Source organism: Oncorhynchus tshawytscha, linkage group LG19 (assembly GCF_018296145.1).
Source record: "Oncorhynchus tshawytscha isolate Ot180627B linkage group LG19, Otsh_v2.0, whole genome shotgun sequence".
Taxonomy (NCBI): Eukaryota; Metazoa; Chordata; class Actinopteri; order Salmoniformes; family Salmonidae; genus Oncorhynchus; species Oncorhynchus tshawytscha.
Genome location: NC_056447.1, coordinates 21,829,330 through 21,853,241, shown reverse-complemented (window position 1 = coordinate 21,853,241; position 23,912 = coordinate 21,829,330). Strand labels below are relative to the sequence as shown.

Sequence of the window (23,912 nt, the reverse complement as noted above, 5' to 3'; positions counted from 1 at the left end):
TCCAGGGAGAGCTCCGACAGTTGTCACAGCACCAGACAAGATCAGACCAGAACATTCTAGAAGCCTGCAAATCAGCCATACTACATAGCACACACACTAGAATCACGTGGTGCTCAGGCATTGCGTCACAATCTTCAGATATCTAGACAACCCTGGCTTAGTCCGCTGGAGCATTGATTGGAAGCTACTCTAGCCAAGGCATATTCTCTCTCTCACCTCAAGAACATGGAGAAATGGGCCCTGTGCTAAAGAGCTAAGAACATAACCTCAGTTCTGCAGTACTAATGACTAGAGCCAGGAGTTTCCCTGGTCAGGAAACACTGACAACAGATTTCTACCATTACCAGAACTGCAGAGTCCCTCCAAATGGTCTGGACTGGTAAGATTCCTGATGGTCCAGCATAAAAAGTTACAGTACACTATGACGTAGGTCTATGACGAGGGAAAAGTTGATAATATTCTTCAAACCCTCCCCACAGAGGTCAGTCCCCAGGATCAATAGCTACACCCCAGAGGGGAACGTCAATAGCTTCTATCGAATCACCAACTCCCTAACAGCGCAGGCATCAGCTGACCCGCATTTTACACAGGAGAGAACATATAGGACTGTCACTGCACTGTAGAAACATATGTACTACCATACATAATGTATGTACATTTCCCCTCAACAGGGATAGACAGTTTAATTGTTTGTAAACAGTACTTGTTCTCTTTAGAAAGCTTCCTACAGGTCTTTCATTTGTGTGTGAAGTGCGGAGGTTTGCACACCGGGACTTGCCCGTGTGCATTTTGACGCAGATAGAGCTTTTGATCATCTCTCACACACAATAAATGAACGTGACGTGTGTGAATGTCACCTCTGGGGAACAGGCAGTGCTGCGACAAAGACAAGTCTAGCGAGTGACAGCAGCAGCACAAGGTCAACGCACTCACGTTTATGTATCACACATTAACACTAAAACACTTTTGCAAAAATAAACCATTCAAAACTTGACGTTGTAAAACCCTGCGCCTTCAGCTGGCCATAACGCATCTCCTGAGAGCTCCCCGTCACTGCAGTCATTATTATGCAGACACTGCACCACATGAATATGTACTGTAAACAGAGGATTACATTATGCAAACCACATTTCAGGTTAAACAAATTGAGATGACATTTTTTAGCCAATTCCCATTTTGAGTCAAGAATCATTCCCTGTGATTAAAATGTTCACAGGCTGAAACTTTGATGCTGACAGAGTACAAATTAGATGTACTTTTAACTGGGTCATGCCTTACGGCAGTTTCATTGTAAAGATGAAGTCCCATAACAACCAATGCGTAGCTAATGTAGCAGCATCAACAACTCTCTGTGCTGTTATGACTACAGGCTCTATGGCAGATCAATAGATAGGAGTCTAGTGACCAAAAGCCTGTTTGAGCATGATCACATAATTCCATCCAGGTCATCAAGAGGGATCAGCCAATTGAATACACTGCAGATGGCAGTATGTGCCTTTTCAGCCCGTTTACCAACTCATAGAAGTAGTAGAGGAACATGGACTACTTCAAAATGGAGATGGCCTCAATGGCGCTGCCCGTGTGCTCAGATGACATAATGGGACAGACAAGAATCCTTCATCATTCTCTATGGGCAGAGATCCAAGCTGCTCCTCTGTAGACTAACGTTGTTACTAGTTGTGAAGTCATAAATACCAGTTGGATACATTCATGTGCTTTGAACACGTTGAGAAACGCTGATCAGCTAATGGCCAACAAACTGCGTCAACCATAAACTAAAAGTACAGCTATCATGCTTGGTAACCAATTCAAGTGTTCAAAAACCAAATTAATAGATTGCTTTTTATTAAAAAATGTTTTTGCATTTAACTAACAAAATGCTGTTAGATGTCATTTACTTAGCGTGTGGAAGAAGCCTGAGCTCAGGGATGATCGTTTCCCACTAGTAATTATTTTCCTGTTGTGATGGGTGTTTTGTCCTATATTTTTAAACCCAACACCCATAGGAGGCCTTTTGGTAGGCCGTCATTGTAAATAAGAATTTGTTCTTAATAGACTTGCCTAGTTAAATAATTACCCGTTGGTGGGGCGTTCCAGTGGATTTTTCCCAGTTGTGTGATAAATACCACCTTCCCACTTGGTTATGAACACAGCATATGATGATTTACTGTAGATGGTTTTCAAACAGACTAAATAGATGTGCGGTAAATCAGTTCTGGCATATATTCATTAAGTTGTTGTTGTAGTAATGACATTTATGAAGAAAGGGTAGGTTACATTCATTATGCATGCAGAGCTAGATAATATGGTAATACATTCCTGTTAATCCTTACACAACCATTTAAAAGTTGTTTTGCCTTATCATCCCTGATGGAATGCATGGCCACATGCATTGGCAAAATAAGGCAACTCTACTTTTTAAAAAAACATTCCTGTTAAACGGCAACATTTCTTACTTTAAGGATGACATCCAATTTAAAGACTACGGTAGCTTTAATTTTATAAAAATTCAAACTTACATTACACAAAGCAGATATTTTTTGAATTATTTACAAAGTCTTTGAAAAACATTTGTGTACAGAATGTGTATAAAGATCTCAAAATAAAACACACAAGATACCATAACATAAAAGCAAAACGCTAAGTTTGATGTGGGAATCAGTTTATCTTTTATGACACACACACCTCCACACTACTCTCCTTCCAACTCAGTCATTTCTCTTCTGGCCTGTTGCTTTGAGTTCCAAATGGAACCATATTCCCTTTATAGTGCACTACTTTTGACCAGGGCCCAAGTAGTGCACTGTATAGGGAATATGGTGCCATTTGGGATGCATCTTTGCAGTCCCTCAGGGCTGCAGATCAGTGATCTTCCTCTTGCGGTAGTTGAGCACCAGGCTAGAGGCAGTGATGGTTGATGCGCGGCCCCTCTCCCAGTTCTGGAAGCTGTTGAGGCCGCTTTGCCCTGCCCTGAACAGTGCCCTCTCCAGGTAATCCAAGCGCTCCACCAGGGCTGACGTGTCTTCGTTGTAGGCATTCTGTGAGGAATCCATGGTCCGGCGGAAACGACCAATGAATGTCTGGAGGTGAAGAGGTTAAGCCAATGATTTATACTGAACAAAAATAAAAGGCAACATACAAAATGTCAAAGATTTTACTGAGTTATAGTTCATATAAAGAAATCATTCAATTGAAATAAATTAATTTAGGCCCTAATCTATAGGATTTCACATGACTGGGCAGCGGCGTAGCCATGGGTGGGCATAGGCCCACCCACTTGGGAGCCAGGCTTAGCCAATAAATGTGTTTCTCTAAAAAGATGGAGGTGGCTTATGGTAGAGAAATCAACATAGAATTTTCTGGCAACAGCTCTGGTGGACATTCCTGACAATTGTACACCACCTCAAAAGTTGAGACATCTGTGGTATTTTAGATTGGCCTGTTACTGTCCCCAGCACAAGGTGCACCTGTGTAATGATCATGCTGTTTAATCAGCTTCTTGATATGCCACACCTGTCAGGTGGATGGATTATGTTGACAAATGCTAAAATGCTATCTAACTGGGATGTAAACAAATTTGTGCACAAAAGTTGAGAGAAATAAGCTTTTTGTGCGTATGGGACATTTCTGAGATCTGTTATTTCAGCTCACTTTACATATTGCATTTCTATATTTTTGTTCAGTGTACACTACCGTTCAAAAGTTTGGGGTCACTTAGAAATGTCCTTGTTTTTGAAAGAAAAGCATTTTTTTGGTCCATTAAAATAGCATAACATTTACCAGAAATACAGTGTAGACATTGTTAATGTTGTAAATTACTATTGTAGCTGGAAACGACTGATTTTTTATGGAATATCTACAAAAGGGCCATTATCTTTTGCAACTATCTTAGCACAGCTGAAAACTGTTGTTCTGGTTAAAGAAGCAATAAAACTGGCCTTTAGGTTAGTTGAGTATCTGGAGCGTCAGCATTTGTGGGTTCAATTACAGGCTCAAAATGGTGAGAAACAAAGACCTTTCTTCTGATACTCGTCAGTCTATTCCATGCGAGGAATTGCCAAGAAACTGAAGATCTCGTACAACGCTGTGTACTACTCTCTTCACATAAAAGCGCAAACTGGTTCTAACTAGAATAGAAAGAGTGTGAGTCCCCGGTGCACAACTGAGCAAGAGGACAAGTACATTAGTGTCTAGTTTGAGAAACAGACACCTCACAAGTCCTCAACTGGCTCCAGATATTCAATTAGTCTAAAGAAGGCCAGTTTTATTGCTTCTTTAAATCAGAAGTTTTCAGCTGTGCTAACACAATTGCAAAAGGGTTTTCTACTGATCAATTACCCTTTTAAAATGATAAACTTGGATTAGCTAACACAACGTGCCATTGGAACACAGGAGTGATGGTTGCTCATAATGGGCCTATGTAGATATTCCATAATAATAGTCATTAACAAAAGTAACAATGTGTACACTGTATTTCTGATCAATTTAATGCCATTTTAAAATGGACACATTTTTTCTTCTTTTCATTAAAAAAAATACATTTCTAAGTGACTCCAAACTTTTGAACGGAGGTAGTAACACACACAACACACACACACACACGCTGATAGGGGAGCTGTGTTGAAGCAGTGACTCCATCTTGGCACCCACCCTCTATTGTAAAAAAAAAAAAAACTAAAAGAAATACAACTACAGAAATGCATTTATCAAGGTCTATATTCATTTTTGCCACATGTATTCTATTACAGACATCTTAAAGCTGCAATATGTAACTTTTTGGACACCTGGACAATATTCACATAGAAATTTAAGTTATAGATCTGTCATTGAAAGCAAGTCTAAGACGCATTAAATCTGTTCTATTTTTGCCATTTCTATGCTTCCCGTTCTTATGTTGCGTTTTTGCATCTTTTACTTTCGGTTTTGTACACCAGCTTCAAACCACTGAAAATACAATAGTTTTGGTTAATGAGAAGACATTTAACAGTGGTTTAGATGGTACAATGGTTCTCTATGCTTGTTTTGTCAAACTAAAATTGGGCAAACTGTTAGAATTTTAGCAACGTGATTTTTTTCAAATTGTACCTTTATTTTTTGTACTTTTTACCCCTTTTTCGTGATATCCAAGTGGTAGTTACGGTCTTGCCCCATCACTGCAAGTCCCGTACAGACTCGGGAGAGGCAAAGGTCGCGAGCCATGCTTCCTCCAAAATACGACCCTGCCAAGCCGCACTGCTTCTTGACACATTGCTCGCTTAACCCGGAAGCCAGCCGCACCAGTGTGTTGGAAGAAACACCGTACAACTGGCGACCGAAGTCAGCATGCATGCGCCCGGCCCGCCACAAGCAGTCGTTAGAGCACGATGGGACAAGGACATCCCGGCCGGCCAAACCGTCTCTAGCACTGCAGTGCCTTTGACCGCTGCGCCAATCGGGAGACTATTGCACATTTAAATGCATACTTTAAAAATTACATTATGAGCTAAAAAATAAACACACACACACACACACACACACACACACATATATATATATATATACACATATATATACACATATACATACATACATACATATACACTTACATACATATACACACACACACACACACACACACACACACACACACACACACACACATATATACACACATATATATATATACACATATACATATATACATACATACATACATATACACACACACACACACACACACACACACATATATATAAAAAAAATGGATGACTAATGTTACTCTCCCCACTGCAAATAATGTGAATACATGTCATTCTGTCCTTGAAACAATTCATTGAAATACTGTAGAATTCCATTGATTCCTATGGGAGGACAGCTCCTACTGGAGTGTGCCAATATGGCTGACTGGTGGCTTCAAAGCCTCTCAATGGCCAATTACATAGAATCAGCAATACAGAGTTAACAAACATCATTGGGTTAAGCCATGAGAATATAATGTTTCACATCAACCCCACCAACAAGAAATACACACAAGCATACCAAGAGCTCAAGAAAATACAAGAGGTGAATAAAGAGGGAGGTTAATATAAACACCACCAAAGAAAAATACACACAACCAGTATACATACATGAAGGAGATAGAAGAGGTGAATAAAAACATTTGATGAAACTCAGTCATCCTTTGTGGATGCAGAGAGACAACTAATAATCCTGTTGGATTCACTTGAAGTGATTGTTTTTCAAAGATGACTGATGTGATTTGTCAGTCTGCCCAGCAACAAAACAACACTACGCAGCCTTTTAGTCAATGATGACAATTCGATCACATAGCACCACCTAGTGGCTGACTATGGGACATAACACTGAATTGGTTTGTCAGCGTGTCCAACCATTTGACCTGGGTGGTGACTCAATCATAAACTTTCTAGTGATATTATACAACTAAAAGGGTACAAATTAGAGGTTGACCGATTACATCGGAATGGCCGATTAATTGGGGCCGATTTCAAGTTTTCATAATAATCGGAAATCTGTATTTTTGGACACCGATTTGGATGTTTTTTTTTTTTTTACACCTTTATTTAACTAGGTAAGTCAGTTAAGAACACATTCTTATTTTCAATGACGGCCTAGGAACGGTGGGTTAACTGCCTCGTTCAGGGGCAGAATGACAGATTTTTACCTTGTCAGCTCAGGGGATTCAATCTTGCAACCTTACGGTTAACTGGTCCAACGCTCTAAATACCTGCCTCTCGTTGCACTCCACGAGGAGACTGCCTGTTACGCAAATGCAGTAAGCCAAGGTAAGTTGCTAGCAAGCATTAAACTTATCTTATAAAAATCAATCATTATCACATGGTTGATGATATTACTAGTTTATCTAGCGTGTCCTGCTTTGCATATAATCGATGTGGTGCGTATCGTTGCTCCAATGTGCACCTAACCATAAACATCAATGCCTTTCTTAAAATCAATACATAGAAGTATATACACTGCGCAAAAAAATAAATGGAACACTAAAATAACACATCCTAGATCTGAATGAATGAAATATTCTTATTAAATACTTTTTTCTTTATATAGTTGAATGTGCTGACAACAAAATCACACAAAAATTATAAATGGAAATCAAATTTATCAACCCATGGAGGTCTGGATTTGGAGTCACACTCAAAATTAAAGTGGAAAACCACACTACAGGCTGATCAAACTTTGATGTAATGTCCTTAAAACAAGTCAAAATGAGGCTCAGTAGTGTGTGTGGCCTCCACGTGCCTGTATGACCTCCCTACAACGCCTGGGCATGCTCCTGATGAGGTGGCGGATGGTCTCCGGAGGGATCTCCTCCCAGACCTGGACTAAAGCATCCGCCAACTCCTGAACAGTCTGTGGTGCAACGTGGCGTTGGTGGATGGAGCGAGACATGATGTCCCAGATGTGCTCAATTGGATTCAGGTCTGGGGAACGGGCGGGCCAGTCCATAGCATCAATGCCTTCCTCTTGCAGGAACTGCTGACGCACTCCAGCCACATGAGGTCTAGCATAGTCTTGCATTAGGAGGAACCCAGGGCCAACCGCACCAGCATATGGTCTCACAAGGGGTCTGAGGATCTCATCTCTGTACCTAATGGCAGTCAGGCTACCTCTGGCGAGCATATGGAGGGCTGTGCTGCCCACCCAAAGAAATGCCACCCCACACCATGACTGACCCACCGCCAAACCGGTCATGCTGGAGGATGTTGCAGGCAGCAGAACGTTCTCCACGGCGTCTCTAGACTGTCACGTCTGTCACATGTGCTCTGTGTGAACCTGCTTTCATCTGTGAAGAGCACAGGGCACCAGTGGTGAATTTGCCAATCTTGGTGTTCTCTGGCAAATGCCAAACGTCCTGCACGGTGTTGGGCTGTAAACACAACCCCCCACCTGTGGACGTCGGGCCCTCATACCACCCTCATGGAGTCTGTTTCTGACCGTTTGAGCAGACACATGCACATTTGTGGCCTGCTGGAGGTCATTTTGCAGGGCTCTGGCAGTGCTCCTCCTGCTCCTCCTTGAACAAAGGCGGAGGTAGCGGTCCTGCTGCTGGGTTGTTGCCCTCCTACAGGTCTCCTGATTTACTGGCCTGTCTCCTGGTAGCGCCTCCATGCTCTGGACACTACGCTGACAGACACAGCAAACCTTCTTGCCACAGCTCGCAATGATGTTCCATCCTGGATGAGCTGCACTACCTGAGCCACTTGTGTGGGTTGTAGACTCTGTCTCATGCTACCACTAGAGTGAAAGCACCGCCAGCATTCAAAAGTGACCAAAACATCAGCCAGGAAGCATAGGAACTGAGAAGTGGTCTGTGGTTACCACCTGCAGAACCACTCCTTTATTGGGGGTGTCTTGCTAATTGCCTATAATTTCCACCTGTTGTCTATTCCATTTGCACAACAGCATGTGAAATTTATTGTCAATCAGTGTTGCTTCCTAAGTGGACAGTTTGATTTCACAGAAGTATGATTGACTTGGAGTTACATTGTGTTGTTTAAGTGTTCCCTTTATTTTTTTGAGCAGTGTATTTTTAAACCTGCATATTTAGCTAAAATAAATTAAATGTTAGCAGGCAATATTAACCAGGTGAAATTGTGTCACTTCTCTTGCGTTCATTGCACGCAGAGTCAGTGTATATGCAACAGTTTGGGCCGACTAATTTGCCAGAATTTTACGTAATTATGACATAATATTGAAGGTTGCGCAATGCAACAGGAATATTTAGACTTATGGATGCCACCTGTTAGGTAAAATACGGAACGGTTCCGTAATTCACTAAAAGAATAAACGTCTTGTTTTCGAGATGATAGTTTCGGGATTTGACCATATTAATGACCTACGGCTCGTATTTCTGTGTGTTATCATGTTATAACTAAGTCTATGATTTGATAGAGCAGTCTGACTGAGCGATGGTAGGCAGCAGCAGGCTCGTAAGCATTCATTCAAACAGCACTTTCGTGCGTTTGCCAGCAGCTGTTTATGACTTCAAGCCTATCAACTCCCGAGATTAGGCTGGTGTAAACGATGTGAAATGGCTAGCTAGTTAGCGGGGTGCGTGCTAATAGCGTTTCAAAAGTCACTCGCACTGAGATTTGGAGTGGTTGTTCCCCTTGCACTGCATGGGTAACGCTGCTTCGAGGGTGGCTGTTGTCGTTGTGTTCCTGGTTCGAGGCCAGGTAGGAGAAAGGAGAGGGACAGAAGCTATCTTGTTACACTGGCAATTCTAAAGTGCCTATAAGAACATCCAATAGTCAAAGGTATATGAAATACAAATCGTATAGGATAGAAAGAAATATAATTCCTACAACCTAAAACGTCTTACCTGGGAATATTGAAGACTCATGTTAAAAGGAACCACCAGCTTTCATATGTTCTCATGTTCTGAGCAAGGAACTTAAACGTTAGCTTTCTTACATGGCACATATTGCACTTTTACTTTCTTCTCCAACACTTTGTTTTTGCATTATTTAAACCAAATTGAACATGTTTCATTATTTATTTGAGGCTAAATTGATTTTATGGATGTATTATATTAAGTTAAAATAAGTGTTCATTCAGTATTGTTGTAATTTTCATTATTACAAAAAAAAAAAAAAGTATTTATTATTATTTATTTATTTTTAAAATCGTCAGATTAATCGGTATCGGCTTTTTTTGGTCCGCCAATAATCGGTATCGGCGTTGAAAAATCATATTCGGTCGACCTCTAGCACAAATAGATAAAGATCAGTGAGAAATAATTTTGTTATGGTAGTAGCACCAATGAGGCAGGAGTTGGGTTTCTGCACAGGGCCAGTATGTTTAAAATTGTACAGTCTTCAAAAACCTTTTCCCCAGAATCGGTTTGCACAATTCTCTATACACTTCTCCCTTATATGAAATCAATGATGATGGTAAAAGAGTGATATTACAATATCACCCCATGATTGATATGGAAGGAAAACTCCATTCATGCAAAACGCATCATACTGTGACACTTTCTGTATTTTGAAAGTTCTATATCTTGATAACCTGATTGCTGACTAGCCAAACATTTTGGGACTGTATCAACAGCAGACTAATAAAACAAGGAATGTTAGTTGGGATATGCACAGTTTCTGGGGGGGTCAAAGGAAAGTTTCAGCTAGCAGCCAAAGTTAATAACACCTGAACTGTCGGGGGGGGTAGTGGAGTGAGCAGTGAGATATTTATACCCTCTGATATCACTGTTTGTGTGCTGTACTCACCTGAAGTACTGCCTGGGCAATCTCCGGATTCTCAGGGCTGTCAAAGTGCAGCAACTGGGAGCCGAGGCCATAGTAATAGGGTCCCATCTTGTGAAGGTCTACTACAGTGGGGTCTGCGTTGAACACAGTCCTCCAGCCCTCTTTGTAGACCTTAGGCAGCTCCACTGAGACAACACGCCTCTTCCTCTCATACAAGCCCTTTGCCAGGAACAGGGGCATCTCCATCTTCGTACCCTGGAAGACCGGAGAAAAATATTATTTTGGTGATGGATCAAAAATAACATCGCTAGTTAGATATATACCCTTATTAGGCACACCCATCAAGTACCGGGCCGGACCCACTTTACCTCCAGAACAGACTGAATTCTTTGGGGCATGGACACATTGCTCAATTGGTATCAATAGACCTAACATGTGCCAGGAAAACATTCCCCACACCATTACACCATCAGCCTGTACCGTTGAGACCAGGCATGATGTGGCCATGGAGTCATGCTGCTTACGCTCAAAGTCACTCAGGTCATTGGTACTCTAACTTCTTCTCGGGCACCCTCAGATGTTTCACAATTTTGTAGTAACCCTCAACTAGCTCACCTGATTCACATAGTCAAGGGATTGATCAAGAGATTGATCATTAGTTGACAAGTTGAAAAAGGTGTGCTAGCTCTGAAATAGATTAAATGGCTGGGGGTCCCCAAGGAGAGGATTGAGAACCACTGGATTAGGTCACTTGTTTTGCCCATTCTAACATTCAATCGAACAGTAACTGAATTGCATCGGCGCCTGTCTGCCTGATTTATATAGCAAGCCACAGCCACATGACACACAGTCTGTAGGAGCGAACCATTTGGTATACCTAATAAACTGTATACAGTGACAACAAACATCTCCCCAAAATGCATTTCAGTTTGGCCACGCACAAGGCTAATGACTTTATGACATTATATGGGTCTATAGCTACACAATGTGGGTGCTTATATTTGTCTCCTATTAATCATGAGAAATACACCTGCAAGCAGCAATGCCGGGGTTCAAGCTGTGGGCCCACTGAGACCATCAGGACTAGAATTAGCTACTTCTGTAGTCTTTACCACGCTTGCCAAATACCAGAACATTATTTTTTTTGCTTTTGATACATTTTTGGATCATTTCTAATGTTAAAACATCTTCTCCAGAACCACTCGCACCAAATTTGCTATATCGCGTCTATGGATGCACGTCTTCAAAATGCAATATTTTCCAAAACTCTTGCTCAAACAACAAGGCCACTACAAGCCAATGAGATTGCATTAAATGTTTCTGTAAAACAGCTCCAACGTACTTTACAACTTAGCTAGACTCATATCCCTGACAGGGTTTCCATTAGCAGGCAATGGCCGACTTTTTTTCTGATAAAGTTTAAAAAAAATATTTTAAAAATCCTGTTACCGGCCATAATGACTGGGATAAAAAAAAAATCCCATTGTAAAGTAATGCTTTTTATTTATTGATGGAAATACATTTGACCATCACGCTTATCGGCCTATAGGTTCATTTGCATAATTTAGTGGAATTAAATTGGATGGATAAGACACATGATGACTATCACACACGCAGAACATACAGAGCCTATTTTGAGCTGGATTTCTCCTGCAACTCCTCAGCTGGTTGCTGCTGGAGTAGTTATGAGGCATGGCTTACCTTGCTTCAAAGTAGTCTATAGGCAATATCCAATTACAATTTATCCGGCCATTTCTACTATTCTGCGTGCCAGTTATGATTTTCATATGCATATTTTGTGGAATGGTTTTCATTTCAATAATAAAGCTGTAGTTTAAGTAATCATTGTCAAGTGGTTAATCATAAAAATAGGAATTAAAATGGGCTATGAGTTCCATGTACTCATTTCTTTAGCCACCAATGGATCATGGTGTATCAATGTGTCCATATGGCAGGGGCTGGTGATACGGCATTAGTTGACTTAAACATCTAAAAGTGATCATTTTATTTCCGATTTTTATGATTAACCCACCTGACAATGATTTTCAGAAACTAAAACGTTATTATCAACTAGGCCTATTGCCACAATCAGCTGCCCAAATTGTGGGGCTTCCCAAATAGGCATAGGCCCACGAGCTTGTGATTCGAAACAATCCACAGCATTTAAAAAAAATAAAAAAAAGTGTATAAATTTCACCTTTAATTTTTTTTTAAATAAATATTTCTCACCTATATGAAAGGTCCTTATGCTTCCAAAACCGTACCACAAGCGATGCATGCTAATGTTTAGACTGAGCGTCGAGGCAAAGATGTTTATAACTATCTGTGGTCACGGCTCTTAACAAAACTCCCCCCTTCATAACACCACGGCCACCCCACTCATTAGGCAGATCGATCAGGGCTGCATTTTCTGCACTAAACTGACCAATACTCACCTCCAACAACAACACAAAACCTCCCAGAATTCTGCCCAAAAACAATGACAATTTCTCTCAACCAGTAGCATATGGACTTCCGAGTGGCGCAGCGGTCTAAGGCACTGCCTCTCAGTACTAGAGGCATCACTACAGACCCTAGTTCGAGTCCAGGCTGTATTACAACCGGCTGTGATTGGGAGTCCCAATGTCGTCCGGGTTAGGCCGTCATTGTAAATAAGAATTTGTTTTTAACTGACTTTACTATTTAAATAAAAAGGTTAAATAAAAATGTAATAAATACAATTTTTAGGTGGGGGATGATGCCACCCTGTGATAAGCAGTTCACACTTTGTGTAAGGTAGGGGCGCAAAATATTTTGCTTGTCCATTCCCAGCGCACCTCTTCGGGGTGCTGTTCGAGAGACGCATTACTGCAGCGCTCCACCACATAAAAATAAATATCATACAGCAGACGTAGGACATGGTACAGTGGTTCCTCTAAAAGTTGCGTCACACTGCGGCACACCCTGCGTGCTGCTGCAGCATTCTGTGGCAGGTCATTTAATTCTCAGCCATTTCTTCAGTTACTGCAAGTTAGTTGCTAGTTTGACCACCAGAGGGCATCTTTGAGAAGCGTTTGATAGTATTCCGTACTGGCATGCCAGAGAATTTAAAACCTTTTTTGTAATAACATAGTATATGGGATTGATTTGAAGAAATGTGGCTTAATTTGATTAATATCATGGTGTTTCCATTCAGAGAAAAATTGTTTGTAAATTCAGACCATTTCACTCTCAGAGCACACACTGGACCTTCGGGCCGAGGAGTAGGGTTGATTTGAGCGTTCCAGCAGTCAAGCACCCAAGCTAACATTGGCTAGCTACTTCCAGACACAAATGAGACTACTCTGACCATTTTACTCACCCTAGCAGAGCTGGTAAGGCATTTTTCGTGTTAACCAGAGCGTTGGTGACTGGAAATGTGCTGCTGGAAACAATTTCGCAATGTGTATATTTAGATTTTTTTCAAGTCGGGTGTTACCTTTTTGAATTGGATAGCTAGTTAGCGAGGTGCGCGCTAATAGCGTTTCAAATCGGGGACGTCACTCACTGAGACTTTGAAGTAGTTGTTCCCCTTGCTCTGCATGGGCCGTGGCTTTTGTGGAGCGATGGGTCACGATACTTCGAGGGTGGCTGTTGTCTGTGTGTGCAGAGGGTCCCTGGTTTGAGCCCAGGTAGGGGCGAGGAGAGGGACGGAAGCAAACCTGTTTCACGGGCACCATCTTAAATCAGGAGAATCTCCTCTTTGTAATTATGCAAGCCTGGGCAGCGAGCTCGTTTGTCATCGATCGCTAGGCCAGAAGTTTTTATTTTTTCCATTACGCGACGCAGACATAAACACAGTTGACAGCATCGAGGTTTACATTCTACACAAGTCGTTTATTCCCCCGCGTTAGAACAACTTACATCTGGTTCCACAATAATGTTGTCAGCCATCTTTGTTGAAGGACGCCACAAGGCAAGGGTGGCTTGCGTCAAAATTCGTCATTGGAACCACTCGATATGATAGGTCATATAAAAACCTTGGAACCCAAATGCACAATGAGTGCTCTAACTCCCCCTTGTGGTGGTCTGGAACAACGAGGCCGTGAAGCTGGGTACCTCTAAGTCCCGCAGTGCAAGCTCACAACTTTTAAAGGAGGAACCACTGTAGAAAGTGTATGTGGCCTTTCTGTAGCCTACAGGCTTGAAATATTACATTGTCATACATTTTGAGAAGGACACTTTTTACATCATGCAGGTTTCTCAGATCAAATAGCCTAACCTAAATGGCGTTCAACCAAAATAAAAATGCACTGGCATGTGAACAAACAACTCCTAAAAACAGGACAGGTCAAAGTAAAAGGGACCATTTGGAATGGACAATCACAACTGTTGTCCAGGAGTTTTACCCCATTGTCATTAGTGGTTTCAAGTTTGTATCGGTCCATTTTTTACTAAATAAAATACTTCTGTATTTCCCGCTGTTGTAAACACATTACAAATAGGCTCGCAATAACACCTGATAAAGTTGGGTAGCTGAACCAATCATTTACGCAGTGGCGGGCAGTCCTTTTTTGCATGCTATTTTGGCATTTATACATGTCACATCAGTTTGCAAACAATGCAAAAAAATATATATAATGGAGTTAAAAAAGCTACATAAACATGGTCTCTTGTTTTCTTGGGGAAGGCAGCTCAAAATCCAGGTGTTTCAGCCTAGGTCAGTGCTTTCTGTGGTGGTGGGGCAAGCCAGGAGAAAATACGGAGTGTTGCGCCGTGATCGGCTCAGTGTTCTGTCACTCATGGGGACACCACATCACAGCCAAGTCTAAGGGTACAGCTAGAAAATTCTAGCCCCTTGGTTTCTGCCATAGAGTTCCATTAGAAGTGCCCAACCAAGAAGGCTCAATGTCATAAGCCACAGATCAAATGAAGTCAAATCACATTACGTGTACAGTAGCTTTGATTTGACTGATCATGTCAACATCATACTTTCAAAATCTTAGCTAGCAGTCATCATCATGAATCAAGTTGACAATCTACTGATAAATCCTTTGTAATCCTTGTTGTATGAAGGAAAATAATGAAAATAAATTATAGATAAAACGTATAGGTGCTCATCGGCCATTGGACATAAACATTACACAAGGAAATCTCAAATTCAACAATGAGTGGTTTGGAAGGATTCAGTGTGGCTAACTGCAAGTTTTGCAAAGCAATGCTATTCTGTGGAGTGGCTGTGTGGTCCAAAGTCTATTATTTTAAACTAGGAAAAGAGACCCTTAATCTTAAATATTCAACATTGGCCATGCTGTCAATGAAGCATGATTTGTGCAGCGCTCAAAACAACTAACTCCGAACTGAAAAATCTGGCTTTAGTGAGTTTAAGACAACTGGGAACTCAGGAAAAATGAGCTACAACTGGGAAAATACGTTTTGAACTTTTATCCAACTCGAAATTGTAAATTCGAAACTCGGGCCTCTTTCTAGAGCTACGACCTGAAGATCACTGACGTCATCATGATTCAACCTCCCCCCCAGAGTTCCTGTTGTCTTGAAAGCACTATAAATCCAGAGAATTACAGACTTTGATGACAAAATTTGCCAAAGGACCGCCACACCACCTTCCTGTTCAAGTGAGCACAGCACAAGGTGAGTCCAACAATGTATTGTATGCTGCTGCATAAATGCTGTAATATGCCAGGGAGATATCCATACTGTAGCTATGAAAGTAATACTAGGAGTATGTTGTGTAGTAAGCTGTTAGTATCCCATGTGCCTTACACTAAATTGTGTCTATTTACCCCTCTTAATTTCGACCTACTGTTCTGATTTGGTGGTGCACATGTAGCCTATAATGTGTTTTAGAGAAATGTAATCAACACATTTTGGAAGAGCTTTCATTGTCTGCTTATATGCCCCCTGTATTTATCCTACGGTTCTGACTTGCTGTACAGGGAGAATACACTAAGAACGGCCCATGTTCTGAATTCTGTCGCTGTACATTTCAAAATTGACTACTTCAGTCTTAGCTCGCTCAATAATGTCTTAAATCGAAATTGCCTTTTATCTGCTCGTCGCCCCCTTATGCCATAGTTTGTACATCTAAATTGTCTGTAGAAACTACATTTGTTTAAGCAAGTCAGCTGTTTTGTTTTAAAGGTAGTAAATTAGGCTGAATTAACTGTTTTGCGGCAGACAAGGCTCCGCTGATAGCCAGGTGTAGCAGTGGTAAGAAGTTAGGACTGCAGCTTTATGTAGGCACCGTTTGTCACCGTTATAGTGCAATTAATGTATTGTGTAGTGGCTTTGCTGGCATGCATCTCCCACTTTTTTTTTTTGTTGCCCCACCAAGATTTACATGCTAAAATCACCAGTGCATCACCAGTCTGTTTGGTTCAGATTTTGTCCGGTATGGACGAGCCTTATTTGGCCCAAACAAAGGTCTATAATTGACTAATTTTCAACTTTCTTTCAGAACCTAAAATAAAACCTTATTTCAACTTCCGGAAGACAAAAAATTGTCAACGTCCGGAAAAGACGCCTTTTCAACATCCTGTAAAATATGCATTTTAAACATGAAATACCTTTCTTGCTTTAATCAGAAACAAAATTGAAGTGAACTTAAACGCCTAGAAAATACGTATTTTTAATTGTGCTTTCCTCCAGTGACTTGTGTAATGTAATGGGTCATGATCTAGGGCTAGTGAACGAGGTGACTGAATGACCAGCAGGAATAACAAGTGGATAACTAAAACGATAACTAGTTAGCTAGCTAACAGCCACAGGTGGTGAGATTAATGGCTACACAGTAACATTATCGGATGTGGTTTGTTTCACATGTTCGACTGACCTCTTGAATGTCTCGCGAGTCACTCGATTTCTCCAGGAATCCCAGTCGGGGAAATGTGCATTCTGTCCGACTGGGTAGCCTCTCGTGAGAAAGCAAAATGTCATCAAGAGATAAGAAATTCTCTTCCATCCCCACCCCGGGAGGCACGGGAAGGTACGAATGTGTTTCCATTAAAAACTCACAGTAGTTCAAAAGTAGATATCTGCCCAGTTATTAGCGAGGTAGCTAACTTCTGCTGTGTGGGACTGTTTACACTTTGCTTCCCTGGTTTGGCGCGAAACTTCGAATTGACCCGACTTGCGCAACAGTCCGCTTTTGAGTCAGGCGAGAGCAATCGATTTTCGACAGTCAAAACAATCGGATAAAACAGAGCGCTTTCTTAACATTTAACCTATAATTACTGGTTCTTATGAGAAGAGTACATGAAAGACGTGCACATGAAAGACATATGCTTAATGCTTATTTTTCTTTGTTCTTTAAAAAAAAAATAACTCAATTCTCCGTGCATTATTAGCAGAGGAGCTATATTTTTCACTGATCATATAGGCTAAAACACGTTATTCATTCTGAAGATAACCATGCTGTTCAGTCTATCTGAGGTGGCATGTATTTCTTTGCAACAACAATGCAAGTTTAAGTGATGGTGAGTGATTAGTAACTTGCAATTACTAATTTAGCCAGTGGAGGTCCCAAGGTCGCCTTTGTATGAAGCAGTTCAAATATTTATCTTGTAGGTTGGTGTTTGTGTGTGTGTTGTGTGTGTGTGTGTGTGTGTGGGGGGGGTATGTTTAATGATCACATCAACAAGGATGGCCTAATTGGGTTATTTTGACCTGAGATATGACATTCTGATATACTGTTAGTTAGACTGCCTTGTTGCATGAGTGAATGGGAGTGACAGGTGTCTGTCGCCCCTGACTGTGCTGTCACTCAAACCCACACATTCAGACACATAGGCCAACCTGTATCACGTGTAGCCTAAATCAAAGAGATTGTTAACACACATGCACACATTTGATGTGTGTTTCCTGGCACAGTGGCCCACATTAATAAAAGAAGGCAAAGTAAATACCTCTGACTGTTCCGTAGGCCTATAGGCTATCCTTTGTCTTTCAACTGCGATACCATGGAATGATACACCGTTTTCTCAGTCAGATTGCTTTTTGAGAAACACACAGTGGTAGTTTATTTTACATTCTGGCACCTTACAAATTGTTTACTGGATTTATAAATGGTGAATAGTGTTCATTGTTTGTTCATTTATAATTTATTTAACAGTAGGCTAATAAACAGTTAGGCAATAATTTATGCCAATAACAATTAGGACTATTTGGGGGGAAATACATGAAGGCTACTAATCAACAGGATGAGATTTAGTAGGCCTAATCCCATAATTACTCATGAGTCAATAATCTCAACAATGCCGTATATGGTGAGAAATATGAATGCTGTGCCATCTGCATGTTAACTTGGTTATGACATCAGGTCATATCTCGTCCTCTGCTCACACTGCATTCTGATTTGGCAGCCGGGGGCGAGCCAGACAAGAGCCATCGTTGGATTTCTAGAAGAGATAGACAACGAGGACAATCTGTTAATCAATTAATCGTGATTAAGAATATAGAGTACTGTGTATTCCCTCTTCACACTGTCTTTACATTGATAATCCGAGTATGCGCACTGAACGCCATTGTCTGCCAGCAGCAAGAGTGAGACCGCGGATATGATAGTGCAGGGGAGCGGCATACATTGACCCGAATCTCCGGAACCGGAGAACAAGTGGACTCGGACACACATCGTTGGAAAGACATACTGGCAGACAGACAGCAACAGTTGTCATTGCTATGATCAGCTGAGCCAGTCAAGGCAAAATAATACATGTAAATGTGGTAGCCAATTGCGGAGAAGCGCTACTGTCGGATACGTTTGTTGCGCTTTGTGTTTGTCAACCTTGTTGTGATTTGGGGCAGGCTACCTGTCATTAGCTGTGAGGAAAACGTGTTGCTTATATTTATCGTTTTGTTTTTCTGTCATTCGTTTGACATCATCCTATAGATTCTAGTTTTTCTCGGTTGGTGTGAATCAAAGCACCCAGTCGCTCATGCTGCGGTCAGGGAAATGGGCTGTTGCGTCTGTTAGTCAGACTTGACAACCCAGATTTTTTTTAGGTGCCGTTTTGTCTTTGGCAAAGGGCGAGAAGTCCACTGCAGACAGGCGTGTCGGGGGCGATTCCAGTGACGGCTCGACTCTCTGCGGAGCCCCCATTTCAACAACCCCCACCCATTTTGCTCGGGTGCTTTGGATGGGGGGCAAGCAAAGTACGGCAGGGCGGCCACGGGGTGCTTTTCCCGGTGTCTCGACGGATGACAGCGCAGTGCCGCCCTCGGCTCACTTTGGCCACTACCGACCGAGTGGCACTATGGGGCTACGCAGCCGCTCAGTGAGTTCAGTGGCTGGGATGGGCATAGAACATAGTCCTGCGGTGCCCTTTGGGTTTTATACCCCCAGAGGAACTGACTCGGACAGGGCCGGAGGGGGGTCTGGCACTAACGCTGGCCATGGTAACGGCTACCAGGAAACAGGCGGCGGGCATCACACGGACGGTATGCTCTACCTGGGATCCCGAGGGTCGTTGGCAGACACCTTGCCCCTGCACATTGCACCCCGGTGGTTTAGCGCCCACAGTGGTAAGTGTCAACACATCCACCTCTGGCTGGCAGCATATATCAAAGTTATCAGGGTTTACAGAGGGATGCATTGACATTAGGCTAGATGTCATCAGCAAACTTCCCTACCATCCGTGGAACTTCATTCATTAATTTGTGAAGTGTGTGCGGCTGTGCAGGTCATGTATGTGTGTACAGCAGGCCACAAAGTCAGGGTTTATTGAGTGTCTGACCTCTTGTATGGCAGGATGTCTCCAATACCTTGTTGTGAGAAATGACGCTAATAAGCCATGTTCCCAAACCTAGCTCAGTCAATTGGCCTATGATTAGAGAGGAGGAGGGAGGGCCCAGCATTATCATCCGCTTACCTCAAACCACAATATGTCTCACTGACTGGGCTTGTCAGGGCCTGAGCTGCAGAAAACTGAGGACACTGGCTCAGGTCCCCAGGCCCTCATTACCAAAGCCCAAACCAGCAGCCCACGGGAGGGAAACAGAAAGTTAGGCATCATCCAGATTGTTTGCCTCCCTTTTATCGCTAGGCGACCCCTGATATTCATGTTTATGTGACTGAGAAGCTTTCTGTGAGGTCCTGCTTCGGGTACAGATTTTAGCCCTGTTTTCAAATCCGCTTTCTTCTGTCCACTCTGGTTGGGGGGTGGCTAAAGAAGGCCTAATGACGGAAAAGATAGTCAATGTATTCAGGTTTCAGTTTCACAGGATATTTATTAATGGGGATTGAAAAGTGAAGGCCATGCTAAGTAGACCAATGCCTTACACTGGTCTATTCTAGACCAACAGTATTAAAGATTTCCAGTAACTCCATTCCGAGCTCCATGTCTCTGATAGAGCACGTTTTGAGACGGAGACACAATCCTAAATTGTATCAATTTCAAACCCTCCAGTCTGTTATGGTCACACTCCTATCATAGTATGTAGTATTTTTTTCTGGATATTTCTTATCTCAGTGGAGCATTTGTCAGACATCTTGTTGCCTTCAATTGATTTGTCAAACTAGAAACAGTACTGTCAGTCTGCAAAGCATTTTAACACACAAAAGCTTGTGTTGCCACCATGGTAGACCGTAGACAGTTCTGCTGCAAAATAAACAATAATGACACAAAGTCACAGAGCACTCTTATGACAATGGGATATACTGTACTTCTCCAAGGGTTTGATCATTACAAATGGGCAATTCTATGGGAGCAGAATTACACTGGTCCAAGACAGCCCTTCTTATCTCATTATCAAATCATTTCTGGGTAACAATTAAGGAACCTACTCTGATTGTTTTCAATTAAAATGGTCAAAAAGAAGAAAAAATGCTTCTTAGGAAATAGCCATTTCTCAAGCAAGAATTTTGCTAGGACTGTCTGGGAGTGGCCTGAGTGGGGAGGCAGGCCATCAGGTATGCCATAACGCCAACCCACCAAAACACAAAAGAGTCATTATTATAATTTTCACAATTTCACAGTATTATTCCAACCTCGTAGTGTGGAAAAATAAGAAAAATCACTTTATTCACAAGGACTACTTTTAAACATTTCCCTGATCATTTTTCAAAAACTGATTTACAGGATGAACTGTGCAGATACGTTTAGTAACAGAATAAAGCTGTGTTACCAATTAATTATGTTACCAAACTGTGCACAGTTTTTCCATTGAATTATTATTTTTTACTGTGTAAATTGTTCAAAATAGTCATTTTGCATAAGAGTTGTATAGTTTGTTAAACTTTGAAATTAATGTTTTTTTGTTTGGCATACATTTTAAATGGAAATATCTGAGTCTCAGCATAATTCCGTTACAGTGGAAATGCCCAAATATCACAGAGGCCTCTGATCTTCACCAACTGGACTGTTTTGCCCTGTCCTTTTCCTCAGCCTCCGTGATACTGCATTGACACTCTATCAATAGTGTATGACAGTGCTGTGGGTGGGCCAGCTGAAATTTGGGTGGACCAAAAACACAACAGCTTATTTGCATGACAAATAATGTCCCGTTTGGACCACTGACAAGTAAATATTTTTTGTTGTTGTTGCGCAATCTGATTGGTTGGGCCTGGCTTCCTCTGTGCCTACGCGGCTGGTGTATGACTGCCTGATAAACTTGATCCTGACAGGAAACCTCCTTCTGATAGTCAACTGTTTGATCTAGATGCAAGCAGTGAACAACACTGAGACAATTCTCCCTCCACTGATGCAGTTCCTAAACAGAGTCCTTTCTGCATTGTCACTTAGTGAGTTGTTCACCTACTGTTGTTGTTATGCACTTTCAGATGAAAGACCCTTTAACAATGGTCTGTGTAATATCTCTCCTGTGTTTGACCCACCGTGTTCAGTCACCTGTCACAGAGATAAGTAATCACTCACTCACCGATGTGAGCTGAGCAGAGCACTGACTGAACTCTCTTTTTAGCGGAAACCAAATGTGATTGTTCTCAGATTAGAGCCATAAGCAATCATTCACTTGTGTACACCTCCATTTTAATTGAAATGTAAATAATGACAACGATAACACACACACATGAACACACGCACTACTGTAGACACACACACTGTTGTGGCTGGGTTTTAGTGGCAAGTCTTTTTGGAATGATGGGATTGTGGAACATATGTGCTAAACTGTCTGGCTGCACGATTCAACAATATAGGTCACTCATTTTATTTCTGTTTTCCCATCTCCTCAAACACTGTCTCTCTCCCTTCTCCCATTAGCTCAGCACAGTGTATACAGAGGAAGAGGGACACACACACACACAGTCTACACTGGATTGCTGAGAGAGGATTTCTGTTGCTGTGACAACCATGTTGCTTGTCACTGCTGTTTTCAAGATGCACACTTGCTTGCTCCTTGCTATCCCCACAATATCCTCACACACTTGTTTCCTCAAGAGACAGAGGGCCAGGGAGGGATAGAGGGAGAAAGGAAGAGACTGGGGTAAGGTGAGAGAGGGAGAAAGGAAGAGACTGAGGTAAGGTGAGAGGGGAGAAAGGAAGAGACTGAGGTAAGGGGAGAGGGATAGAGGGAGAAAGGGAGAGACTGAGGTAAGGGGAGAGAGGGAGAAAGGAAGAGACTGAGGTAAGGTGAGAGGGAGAAAGGAAGAGACTGAGGTAAGGGGAGAGAGGGAGAAAGGAAGAGACTGAGGTGAGGGAGAGAGCGAGAAAGGAAGAGACTGAGGTGAGGGAGAGAGCGAGAAAGGAAGAGGCTGAGGTAAGGTGAGAGAGGGATAGAGGGAGAAAGGAAGAGACTGGGGTAAGGGAGAAAGGGAGAGACTGAGGTGAGAGAGGGATAGAAGCTTGACTAGTTCCTCTAACAGACTTTCTGTCACCAGAGTTTCACAGCCAGTCTGTTGTTGAGTGACAGCCGACAGACCTTTCTAATAAAAGGACACCACAAATGGACGGAGCTAAGGCAGTGGCGACCGTTGCCGTGGTGTAGGGACTAAATCCTGTCATCATACAGCAGAGACTTTCTAAAGATAAACCTTTGACATCAGTAGCAGGGGGCAATGGCCCCTGTCAATCAACTACACTGATAATGCCAATGGCTAGTAAGCATTACTGATCACTGGATGCTAGTCTAAATCATTAAGCATCACAAACCTAAATCACATTGTTTCTCACCAGAGCATAACAGCCCATTCTGTCTTATTCGCTGTGTAATGATACCCCTTTCTCCCCGACACAATACGCACCAGTGACATTACACACCTCCCTCCTACCCATACTCTACTCCCGTCTCACCTGTATCTAAGGCCACATTACTTCCTGCAATCAAAGAGTTTAGCTAAAACAACAATAGGTCAGTATGTCAGCTCTCTCGGCCCCCTCCTCCCCCTTTCCCTCTCCAAGTCTTTGACTCTCTCATTCAGCTGTTTCCATGGAAACTGCTGTTCTTTCCGGTAAGGTAAAGAGTTGTCTGAGTTGGGTTTGAGTTGGATGTGATGTAATCAAATGGCTACTATCCATGTATGGGCATGATGTCCTGTATTCTGAACATAATGTCCTGTATTCTGAACATAATGTCCTGTATTCTGGACTAAACAGGTCTCTAGACACGCTCATACACTCCTCATTTAGTACCATCATTAGAGGGACAACCAACCCAGACACGTGGAAAGAAGATATACACAAACAAACAAGGTCACTCATTTAATAAGATAATCTATGTTGTCTTGTCTACTCTAATGACCTGTGTAGACAGTAAACAAGC

At 42.0% G+C, this 23,912-nt stretch overlaps 2 protein-coding genes across 3 annotated transcripts in view; one reads left to right on the top strand and one right to left on the bottom strand.

Annotated features, from left to right (window-relative positions):
* Positions 1–2,474: 2,474 nt before the first annotated feature.
* gins3 (GINS complex subunit 3) lies at positions 2,475–17,337 on the bottom strand. Its single transcript, XM_024379253.2, has 3 exons — positions 17,032–17,337; positions 10,242–10,475; positions 2,475–3,080 (listed from the first exon to the last, which is right to left on the bottom strand). Exons 1-3 carry the CDS (start codon positions 17,200–17,202, stop codon positions 2,850–2,852), a joined length of 636 nt encoding a protein of 211 aa, XP_024235021.1. The 5' UTR covers positions 17,203–17,337; the 3' UTR covers positions 2,475–2,849.
* A 1,194-nt stretch (positions 17,338–18,531) lies between these two features.
* Positions 18,532–23,912, top strand: part of znrf1 (zinc and ring finger 1) — a 30,444-nt gene continuing 25,063 nt past the window's right edge. For both annotated transcript variants that reach the window (XM_024379252.2, XM_024379251.2), the window contains exon 1: positions 18,532–19,718. In XM_024379252.2, the coding sequence (XP_024235020.1) occupies positions 19,334–19,718 (385 nt within the window). In that variant the 5' untranslated portion in view covers positions 18,532–19,333. The remainder of the gene's footprint in view (positions 19,719–23,912) is intronic.